General features: G+C 39.7%; 2 protein-coding genes across 3 annotated transcripts in view; one reads left to right on the top strand and one right to left on the bottom strand.

Annotated features, from left to right (window-relative positions):
• The window catches only part of LOC146521640 (urea transporter 2), a 24,241-nt gene extending 16,842 nt beyond the window's left edge, over positions 1-7,399 (top strand). Inside the window, exons 6-8 of the mRNA XM_085152928.1 lie at positions 4,577-4,708; positions 6,414-6,463; positions 6,837-7,399. Coding sequence (XP_085009054.1) covers positions 4,577-4,708; positions 6,414-6,463; positions 6,837-7,019 — 365 coding nt within the window. The 3' untranslated portion in view covers positions 7,020-7,399. The remainder of the gene's footprint in view (positions 1-4,576; positions 4,709-6,413; positions 6,464-6,836) is intronic.
• Positions 7,361-12,015, bottom strand: part of LOC146521638 (protein O-GlcNAcase) — a 22,247-nt gene continuing 17,592 nt past the window's right edge. Inside the window, exons 16-18 of one of the 2 annotated variants that reach the window (XR_014872620.1) lie at positions 11,242-11,401; positions 8,782-10,861; positions 7,361-8,751 (exon numbers count right to left, since the gene is read on the bottom strand). Coding sequence is in view for 1 of the 2 variants with exons in the window: in XM_085152927.1 (XP_085009053.1) it covers positions 10,725-10,861; positions 11,242-11,401 (297 nt within the window). In the remaining variant the exon portion in view is untranslated. Of the gene's footprint in view, positions 10,862-11,241; positions 11,402-12,015 lie in introns of both variants that reach the window. The other variant, XM_085152927.1, reaches the window with a different exon arrangement.

The following is a 12,015-nucleotide window of genomic DNA, read 5'->3' as shown; positions in this document are numbered from 1 at the left end:
GCTGCATTCATATTGTGTATCAGGTGCAGGAGGAAAGAAAAAGTGAAGCATCAGAGAAGTCAACTACGGTTCACTCTTAACTCTGGGTTCTTTCATCAAATGACTTTTCATCAAATCTCACATCTGCATTTGTGATTTTGCACAGCGTAGCATCAGGAGAACAAAAGAAAGGAGGAAGAAGGAGAAGGATGTTTATTTGTGACATGAAGTATAATGTTGTAATGCATAGGGATGTTTAAAATATATCAAATTAGAGTGTAAAGTAAACGGCAACACCTGCTTTTGTGATTTTATTTAGGCTCTTGGCAGAATTATGGTCAAACTGTACACCAGTGGTCTTGAGTCAGACCTTCGGGTATTACATAAGAAGCTTAACGACATAAATGAAGTATTTTCTGTGAATGGCTGAGCTGAATAGTCTGAAATTGCTGTTTATAAAGTCAAAGCATGTTTCTATTAAATTTCATAGTAATCATAGAATAATGGAAATTTCCAAAGGTATAATGATTTCCAGTAAATAACTGTAGCAATAACCATGACTCAGGCCAGCAAAAAGAAAAACCGCCCATTTCTACTATATTTCATAGTGATATTATTGATACCACAGTACTACTAAAGCTAAGATAAAAAATTCCATCTGATGCTTAGACTGTTGAACCCTAGAGAGTATTAACATTCGAGTCCACAATCCTCTCCTTAAAAACATCAAAGGATGCGTCACTAGTTGCATGAAGCCCAGAGGATCAGCGCCTCCAGAATTACTTTCATGGGTATAGCCACTAAAAATATTGGGGTGGCACACCTGAAACAGAATTTCCAGCTTTATTATGCTGTTCCTGCCTCTCACCCTGCGGTAGCAGCACCCCCCCCCCGCCCCCTTGACAAGGAAGAGCATGAATGGATGGATATTATCCTGTTGTCAAATATAGGTTGCTTGAAAGATATGGCAAGAGAAGAGAGAGAGAAATAATTTCCTTGTTAATTTCCTGCTATTAGAGTGAACAAGTTAATGTTTCAGCTTATTGTAGGATGTCTTCCTCTATCTTGTGCTCAAGTTTATTAGAATTATTACCAACATAGGGCGGTCTTGTCAGGAGGGTCCACTGGGTGGGAAAGAAAATTTAGGAGGCAAATACCAAAATACCAAGTTAGACATTATGCAAAGTTCGTATGAGTTCATTGCAATTAATTTCTCCACCATTTACTCTTTTTGCAAGTCATTGTTAATGGAGGAATGTGAAAAAAGAAATGGGAGGAGAGGAGAAAAAAGGAGAGGACATACTGGATTTTATATGATATGAATGCTCATTCCGACTCATTCTGATAGCACAGATGACATCAGAAAGAGAGTTTCACAACCAGAAACACACAAGAATAAAGACGTAAAAACAGTAAAAAAAAAATAAAATTTAGTATCCTCCAGGGACTTTCTCCATCAAAGCTATTAGTCTTTAATGGTGTAGAAAGAGACCAAGTGGGAAAAGGAGGAGTGATGTAGGAAACAATGAAGGGAAAAGTACTGCGTGCGAGAAACAAAAGAAAATGGTTGGAATAAAAGATGGAGAGTGTGAAAGGAAGCAGAGACAAGAGGGGAGTGAAGCGTTTAACGAGCAGCTGCTGAAGGAGGTGGCCGTAAAAAGAGACAAAGCAAACGGGAGTGGAAGCCAGTAGTCTAGCAGACACAGAGTAAGGAAGCACCACAGGGGTGTGGTCAGTCTGCTTCAGGTCCAGACTGTCAAACTGCTGCTGCCAATGCCTCGTAATAAGGAAATCAATCACAGCACTGCCTGAGGGTCATTAATCCACAGACGAGCCACCGAAATGGATAGTTCCTTGTAAAATACAGTCTGTGAAACCAGCATCAAAGCAAAGTGGAGCTCATCCAACTTAGTGCACATGTGTGTAAATGATTTATAAGAAGAGCAAATGGAGGATTAAACGATCACTCCTCACAACCAGACCGTGTTCAGTTATTTATTTTATAATATTCGACATATCCAGACAGTTAAAAACCCATCACTCCTACTACAGGGCTCGTGCTGAATCTTACGAGCTACGTGGTGCCCATTTACTAACAACTTTGCAATATGCACTCTTTTTATCCAGCTTATATAGTCACTTGCATTAGATCTGAGTGAAGGCAGTGGGGATTAGACACAATATTGATGCGGCTCTTGGAATGGAAATATTTCAGAAGCTGGATGGATTATCACGCTATTTTTCACATTGATGAACATAATTTGGGCATAATGTGTCCTAATGACTTACAGGTTAAGCTTGTTGTTATATAGAATATACTTGTTGTTAACAAGTACACGATAGATTGTAATGAAAGCTGATATTGGTACGTCCTTGAAAAGAATATTAATTATTTCGATTGTGTCCTAACTATTAATCTGCAATCTACAACAGGTCAACATTTGAATATGTCCAATACTGTAATTAGAATATCTCCTGACATACTAATTAGCAATTGCTGGCATTCTGCTGATGGATTGGGATGCATTACATTAAAAGGTGTTTCCCTACATGAGGGAAGTGAAGATGCAGCCATTGCAAATTAGGTGTATGACAATGGAGCAAAGTTTAAATAATCAATCAGGAAACAATCTAAAACAAAAACTTTTCCAAAAGGTCAGATCTGCTCCAAATGTAAGGTTGAAGATGCATCCATCCAGCTCCATCTGTTGCCTTCCTCTTATCTGATTCAGGGTTACAGGTGGGCTGAGGTTATCCCAGGGCGAGAGGTGGGGTACACCATGTACAGGTGACCAAGCTATTGCAGAACTAACACAAACAGGCAACTATTCACACTCATATTCCGGGGTACACGAAGAGAACCCACACCCACAGAGAGGGAACAATCAAACTCCACATAGAAAACCTGCACCAGGAGATGCCGGACTAGAGCAGCGCAGATACTGAAGGACCCGTCCCATCCTGGCAACAAACTGTTCCAACTTCTGCAATCTGGTAGAAGGTTCCGCATCATTCATCATCAGCTTCTATCCCCAAGCCATCCGGGCCCTAAACACGCACACCCACCCTCTCACATCATCTGTAATTGACTGAGACAGGACTCTCTTCCAGACACTCTAAACCCAGGCACAATGTACATTTCAAATTCCTTTAATTTTAAATATGTTTATATTGTCTATTCTGTAAAATAGTCAGATGTCTATTCATATTAATGTACAGAATTCACCTGCTTGCTGCTACTACTGCACATTCACCCAATGTATATACAATGTATATATATATAATGTTCTTCCTCTACCCCCCCCCCCCCCCCCCCCCCCCATTTTTGCACATGACGAGGAGCGTGTCAGGCTACATTTCACTGTGTTATACTTGTATAACTATGCATGTGACAAATAAAGAACCTTGAACCTTGAACCTTGACAAGCCTCAACCTGTCAGTGGATTGTGCGCCACATCACTGTGTTGCAATACTTTTTTCTTTTTTTTTTTACATTTCAACAAAGGTTAAATATTTCAGAGAAATGTTAACTGTCATGCTCACTGATTCTGGAAAAAAAAAACTTGTTGGCCTTTGCAGATGAACTCAGTGGCTCTACGTGTTCTTACTTCTTTGTATTGAAATTGTTATTCTCCCTCGTGAAGGTTGAGAGACATTGTGCAGCTGGTTGCCGGAGGGCAGGGAGAAAAAATGTCAGTGCTTTTGGCCCTGCAGAGATTTATCTGGGTCAGCATGCCCCCTGTGCAGTTTGCTTTTAGTTTCAGCGTCACACTGTTGTGGATATCTCGTGTGCACGTGAGTCAGAGGCAAGGCATTGACCTTGTCTTAATCCACCTGCCTCTTTGACATCAAACTCAGAATGAATTAATCTCTTGTGATGAAGATTTGAATGTTATTCTCTGTTTCAAATCTAAAAGTGAATGTCACTGATATGTTAAGTGTTAAGAAAATGTAATAGGCAGATTCCCTTTGGTGTGGCCCCGTTTGACACACAGTGGCTCAATTCAACCTGCAATATTCTGGAATACAATAGACAAAGCAGGCAAATTGGCAGCGGTTACCTTAGTGATGCATCATATTCTGTAAACCCAGTTACACAAGACTTTAAAATACTAACTGCTCTTCTAGGAGCTTCAGTGAAATGTTGATATTTAGTGACATTTGTTCTCTAATCTGTGCTTTTCTCTTATTTTTGTATCTTGACTGTATATATATTCTTGCTGTCCACTATTTATATTTTATTGCGGTGGAGCACCCACAATTTCATTATACATGTACAATGACAATAAAGGCCAATTCTATTCTATTCTACTCTGGACCAGTTTTTGTCTCTTCCTGTGTGTCGATTTGAAGTAGCAGTCAGGAAACATTAAAATGTCCTTATTAGGTTACACGCAAATTACACGTTGCACTGAGAGCAGCCACACAATAGTGTGCATGTAGCACCACCACATGGACAGTTATTTAGTACTTCAGTTTGTCAGTGATGGATACAGTAATTAATTGTTATTTGTGTATTTCCACTTGTGTTATTACCATATCTGTGAACAAGTGTGACTCATTCATTGGCTCTTATTGTGTGTATGTGTGTGGCAGGTTTGTCCGTGGCAGTGCGTCATGAATCTCTGTACTCAGGTCTGTCAGGGTTTAATGGAGCTCTGGGCTGCATGGCTGTTGGAGGATTCTTCATCTTCAGCTTGTGGACGCACCTCTTTGCTATCGCCAGTGGTAACACAAACACACAGACACACACAGGCACAGTTATTATCTGTTGTCTCAAGTATCCAATGGCAGTTAAATGATGCTGTAGTTACATAACAAATGATGTAAGATGGCATTTAAGTACAAATTTATTCTGGGGGATGCTCTTCTCTAGCCATTGTGTATACTCTAATGTGCACAATAGCTACCAAACAAGTACCTTGGGTATCAGGAATGTGATGCAAGAAATTTGACAAATGGAATATGTGGAGTTACCTGCTGTGGTGACGCCTTTTAAATAAGAGAACAGTTTAAAATGGCTTTCAACAACAATACAACCATATTGTTTCCTGTTTTTAAAATAATATGTGCTTGAAATGAAGTGACCTTCCTTGTATTTGTCTTACAGAATTAATAAAACAGCAAAACAATCTTTTTGCTTGTGTAATTGTGAGTCTCAGTACTTAAATATGCCACTGGAGGGCAACAAAGGTTTTATTACTGGTCCAAATGTAAGCTTCCCGTTGCCTCTGTCCATGGTGCTGAAGCATTAAAGCGGGCTGTCACTTAGCTTTAACCCTTTAAACCAGATGTGGGCAACTCCAGGCCTCAAGGGCCGGTGTCCTGTAGGTTTTAGATGTATCCTTGACCCAACACAGCTGATTTAAATGGCTAAATGACCTCCTCAACATGTCTTGAATTGAGTTCTCCAGAGGCCTGGTAATGAAATAATCATTTGATTCAGGTGTGTTGACCCAGGGTGATATTTAAAACGTGCAGGACACCGGCCCTTGTGGCCTGGAGTTGCCCACCCCTGGGTTAAAGCAGTCAAATGTATTTATTTTTTTTATTCATCTCGGGAATGTGGGTGAAAAGTTTTTATGTGTCAAAAACCTGATAGTAATATGTAATACAGCAACCAACTTACTTTGAGAAGAATTCGAGGTCAAACAAACAAGACAGTTTTTTTTTCATGCCCAACACAATAAAACCATTTACATGGCTCTGAGATATTCACCCGTTTGAATGAAAGGCCTCCTTTTTGTGCATTTATGTAATTTGCTCAATGTGCTGATATCCTTTGACTCATCAAAATGTCACTTACTCCATCACAGCTCTTCTCAGTGAATCATCACTAAATGAATTCTATTGTTGATCATTCTGATGTTGAATCATCCCTCCTTAAGAAGAATATGGCATGTCTCCATTAATGACCACATACATATGAAATAAGCAGCTTATTTAACCCGCAGTCACTCCATTTACACTACTTCCACTTTCCTGTCATTAATTCAGTTTATTTCCCCCTTTTCTACATTATCCCTCTACTTATTACTGCTTCTCTCCCTTTTTCCTCTCCTTCATGCTGAATAGCTGTAATTACACTGAACAATTATTTCTAATTGTGTCAGTTATAAGCTGGAAAGGCATTCTGAATAGACAGATTATCTTTCTATTCAGAATGTGTTTCCTTTTCAAAACCTTTAACACATAAATACAGAATAGAATTGCAGCTCAGGCAAAAAGCGGTACTGACCCCTCTGAAAAGGGACCTAATCTGCTCACATTAGGTAAATTGGCCTTACGTGGAGCTGGTACTGTGTCTACTGTCAGGAGAAAGTGCAACTAAATACCACAGAGCAGTATGTGAGACAGAAACCTGGAGAGTGATAGGGAGTGAATATGTGGAGGATATATTTGACCTAATCTTTTGTTTTTCTCCCGTCCGCAGCCTTCTTCTCTGCATATGCTGACATTGCTTTGAGCAATTTGATGGGAACTGTGAGTACACACAGAGGCCTTTCACAAACCTTTTCACATTTCTGATCCCAAGCTTGCAAGCTTGGCTTCTTATGTTTTATAGTCTGTAGAACCTATTCTTCCAAAGTAGGATATAGCTTTCAAATTGATTGGAACTCGATTGTGAAATTTAAATCACTTTCTTTAGCCTTAGATGTGTTTACAGGAGCCTTCAAATGTAACTAAAATAACTATAACTTTCAAATAAGTAGTTACAATCTAAAAAATTATGGATTCAGTGTCCTAAAAGCTTGCATATATATAGAAGGAGGATTTCCAAAAGCAGTGGACATGAAATTTTGTCTCACTTCAGTCTTGTTCATTATTAAAGATCCTCTCTCTTTTTTCTGCCAAGGTTGCTCTGCCAGCATGCAGCTGGGCAGCTACTCTGGTGGCCACACTGATGTTGCTGTTGACCGGCAGTTTAGCAGCGTACCGCATCCCGATTGGTCAAGTGAGAGCTCCTGAACACAACCTGCAGTTGCGAAGCCAATGGGAAGCTGGAAACACCGAAGAAAGGGAGAGCACAGATGTGTAGCGTGAGGATAGACGTGCACCTGTGTACGCAGCACTGTATCTGGAGCGTCATGTTGTTAGCTGGATGGAGTAGACCATAAAAGTTTTAGGTAAACATTCTCATGTCAGCATAGGCTTGTTAAAGATGGTGAACACTTTACTGAACACTTTAAGGAGGAGTTAATTCTATATTTTGCCCACAGTGTGGCAATTAAGGCACAGTAGTGAATTGTTCAGTTGTCTTTACATAAATGTATGTATTCAAACCTGACCATTTCTATTAAATATGTCAAATATTCCACTCTGATTAGCCCCCTGTATTATTTTCCTCAAATGACACACAAAGCCGACAGAAACAGGCACTTTAAAGGGAAAGAAAACCTCTTTTAATAAGCATGAAAATCAACAAGTCAATAAAATCATTGTTTTTTTTTTAATGACAGTTTTACTGTTATTGTCAATAAAAACACAGACTGAATTGTAGTTTGTTTTTTGTTTTTTTGGGGTTTTTTTTTTTTCCCAACTCGTTCATTACCCTGCATAGACATACAACAGCACTCCACTGGAACTCACTGTAAACACAGACCATACATGTTGCTCAATGCAGGCAGGAAACTGGATAATGAGACGCTGAATTTAACTGTGGTTAGCTGCGTAGGCCTGGAATTTAAAGGCAACTGCTTTTATTATTACTTTTATCATTATTATTATTACTATTATTCTCATGACACTTGTTAAAAATTCTCCCAAATCAAAAACATTGTGGTTTACTACACTTTCTTTTTTCACAGTGCTCCATGTTGCCTGTGTAGATTGTTCACATACATATATTTCCCATCATCACCCCAAACACACACGCCTACATTCACACACGCACTTTTAAATTAGAAAAAAATAATAATAACACTGAATTTCCATAAAGGTGAAACAACAGCGTTCTGCAAGAAACAATGTGACATCTTCTCTAAAGATTTCCTCTACATCATGCATATTTTGCTGCCTTTTTTTTCTCTTCTACACAATTATCAGATCTGGGACTACATGAAGTACTTAACAGACAATGCTGATGAAGCTGGTAAGAAGAAGAAACTTACAAAAGTGCCTTTCAGTCTGTGATTGATCGAGCATAATAGTTAAAAAATGTAGAAATATAAATACCTGCACAAACAGTAGTTGCGTCTTCTTAAGCTGCATTACAAAGAACATTCATAGTTCTACATACTTTAAGTTGAAGATTTGATTGTGAGTGTCGTTGTGCTTTTTTAGAATGAGTGTGTGTGTGTTTGTGTTTGTATGTGCACACGGGCGCAAGTGTGTGTGTGTGTGTGTGTTAATCGCACAGCTGGAAATCACCAACTGTACTTGGAACATTATACATGACGATGCTTCAGGCCCACCACTGCTGACCAATCACAATCTTGTGGTGTCATGAAGTGACACCTTCAGGGCTTTTTGAAAGGCTTTCCAACATCTGGTTAATGTTTTGATAACTTTAAAAAATGAAGAGGGTGGGCCGCTTAGTCAAACGATGATGATTCATCAATGGCTTTTGGTTTCATGTGCAACATAAACCCCAGAGTCCTGGGTGAAAGTCCTGTGGTTAACACAGTGAAGCACCATAACGTGCCCTTTATCTTTCTCCTTTTTCTGGCTCTCTGCGCTTTTGTCTGACTTCCTTCCTTAAGCTATGACATCACAACAACATGATTGGCCAGTTGCAGTAACAGTCCTGGAAAAGCAATAATTGTATTTTACTAATAGTCATAGAAAGTTGTAGAAACAACATCTATGTAATGATGAGACAGACCTGTGTTCACTGCTGTTTAGAATAGAGGCAGAACCACAAAGCTGTCTTGCTTTGTATTTTTTTTTTTTGGCACTCACTCACACATGCATACATCTCATACAAAATACACACGCGTACCACCACCTAGGCCAGTGTTTAGCGGTTTTTACACACTGACAACGTCTGTAAGATCTGACAGCTGTATACATTTTGTCAAATGAGGGAGAGGTATCAGTTATATCTAACTCAAATATGTGTAAACTTTAGATTGTGTATGTGTCTGAGTGTGTGTTACTGTGTTTCTAATGAATTTTAGCACGCATGCGTTTGCATTTTCTTGTTTTGTTCCTACGTCATAACAGCTACAATGGCTGTCCACAAAAAAATCATGTATGTTCAAGCATGCCAGTACAATGGTATTTGTTTGTGTCCCTATTCTCTGAACAGCCACACAGTTTTTTGTTCTTCATGCACGTAAACATTCATCTAATCTAAGCGAGTGTAAACAGTGATGCCAGCCTAGTTCTGATTTGATGTTAGCATACTTTTTAAACCAGCAGGACAGGCACTGGAAAACATCCTAAATTTAAACAGGAAAAAGAAAACGACCATTTATAAACAAAGCGAAGAGAGGAGGACGCTAGGTTAGCCACAGAAGCTTTTCCCTGGGCAGGTTTTGTAAAGGATTATTTCATCTTGACTTAGAAGTAGTTTGAAGATTGACAACACGCTCCGTGAGTGGTTCATATGAAGCTACGGCTAGTTTAGCACGCTGGAAGCAGGGAGACAGGCACGTCTAGCTCAGTCCAAAGCTGACAACATCTGCCTACCAGCACCAAGCTCGGTCATTACATTAAATATCACCTCAGTCGGGACCACTTTATACAAAAGAACACAGTTATTTCCATCTGCAGTAACTTACGTTGGGCAGCATGGCTTGTTTCTGGGACTTTCTTGCCTTTTTCGGGTGTACACATGGAAAATGTAAGGCAGGAAAAGCATCACCAAGACCACAGATATGGTACTAATTATGCCAGACACAAGCTGACAGGAGGAGCTAGGGTGGAGGTAGTGTGCAAAGTTGTATGCACAGCAACTCTGGGCAAGCTATAGAAGCTTAAATAGGATCCTCTGTAGCTAATTACATGTGTAGAAGAGTCTGGCATTGAAATCAGCACTCCTAAGCCCAAGACTCCCAAAAAATTACTATGGCTATATTTAAGAAATAATTGGACGCATTAGTCTTTGGACAGACAGCAGGTAGAGTACAAAGAAGTTTCTTTTTTTGTCAACAATGCCTGGCTGCAATTTCGGGAAATTAATCTGATGAAAGCGGTGCAAATAAATCAAACTAGTAGTGTTGTCAGCTTAAAACTCCGCAAAAATAAGCAAATAGGAAAAAGTACTAAAAAACTCAATAACACTGATTATTCCAGCTTTAAAAAAAGATGCATACATGTATGATGAAAAGACCTACAGCCCACAGAGCTGCTTGGATCGAGCACTCCGCTACAATCTCAAACTCTTCTGTTGCTCACTTTCTTTGAGAAATCTTCTAATCCTCAGTCGTGGATGGAATCTGAGAAAGATTAGCACAGCCCTGCTAAAGGTTTAAACTTTAAGCTTATTTTATATTTTGTAAATCCCTCCAAAAGCTCTGGGTTGATCCCCATTACTGCCACACAGACTCAAAGGAATCCAGAATTGTCACTCAAAATAAGGTTTCTTCTCTTGATGGAGAAAAATATGGACCTCACTTCTTGGCAAAGCACAGCTGTTTATGTCTGTGCCGTGCACACTGCATTTCTAACACCTCTCTGTGCATAAGTGCCTTTGTGTATCTACCACATCAGTGCAAATGTCTTTGTTGTTTGTCGTGGTGTGTGTGTGTTTGTGTGAGATCATGTGAATGCTTATGTGAGTGTTTTGTGTGTTCTATGTTCACAGCAGCCGTCCCAGCACCACCCCCTCTCTGCTTCTGGCTTCTCCCCTGAGGATCTCCAGGAAGCCCAGTTTAGTCAAGAACTCCAGCCTCTGACGGTCTGTTGGCTGCACCTCACAGAACACACCCTGAGAACCTAGACACACACGCACCGTGCAAAAATCGCAAAGCAAAGAGGCAGTTATTGACAGATCAGTTTTTCTCCAAGAATAAACCATACAAATATACAAGCAACATATAAATAACAGAATTGCATAACAAAATCCCTTTACACAGTCTAAAGAAGCAACATAATCAGCAATTACAACTAATAACTCATATTTAATGGTGTGAAAACAACTCTTCTTGCATTATTGGAGTATTCTTCCACCCTCCACATGTCTTTTCTGCTCTTTTCTCATCCTCTAATCCTTTTACTTATCCTTGAGGGTATAAGCGCATATGGATTCATGCTAATATATGCAGCAGAATTTTATTTAACAAAAGACACACTCGCAAACACACAGTGGAGCTTACCATTGGCCTTTAGCGCAGTGAGGAGGGCAGTGAGCAAGGTGCGGCTGATGCTGATGTCCACCAGCTCGGGCAGGGCGTCCAGTCGCAACTGTGAGGGAAAGTGGTAGAGCAGCGAGTCTGGGTACTCGCCCTGATCCTCCTCCATCAGCTGAATCAGGTCCTGCAGAAAGGAGAGCAGAGACACAGATGCACTTTCACATGTTGCAGAAGATTGTTCTTCCTCCAGCTGCCACTAGATGTTACCAATTAGGCACGTTTGGTACCAGACTCGTTTCCAGTTACCCAGCAACCTTAAAACCTTAAAATGAATACAAACACACAGTAAAACACTAATTATCATTACAAATTAAGATTTGCTGACGCTACATTTTAAGTGTGCAATTACTGCCTGGTGACCCCAGCAGACACTCCTTGATCAGCAGCTTTTATATTTATATGCAAAGACTTCTGGGATGAGTCTAATGTACTTCCTGTCTCAGAAGCTGATAAGCATTTTTCTTGGAACTGAGTTAGCTAACAGCAACTAGATTTCAAGTGAGGTAATGTAATAAGCAGCTTTGTATAACATACCAGTAATATGTAACTATGTGACACAAAACAGGGGAAAAATAATTAAATGTTCTCTTTAAACAGATAAATGCTTATGAATATGTAGCATCAGTCGATGAGGGAGACCATTTTTGGTAGATTCTTTAACCCATTTGTAACCCACTTGTATTCCTGACCAATCAAATTTGAGCATACTATGGCTGAATGCTAGTAAACAGTTCCTGT

Source organism: Neolamprologus multifasciatus, chromosome 3 (genome assembly GCF_963576455.1).
Source record: "Neolamprologus multifasciatus chromosome 3, fNeoMul1.2, whole genome shotgun sequence".
Classification (NCBI taxonomy): domain Eukaryota; kingdom Metazoa; phylum Chordata; class Actinopteri; order Cichliformes; family Cichlidae; genus Neolamprologus; species Neolamprologus multifasciatus.
Note: the sequence above shows the minus strand (reverse complement) of the source record. Positions and strands in the feature narration are given on the sequence as shown.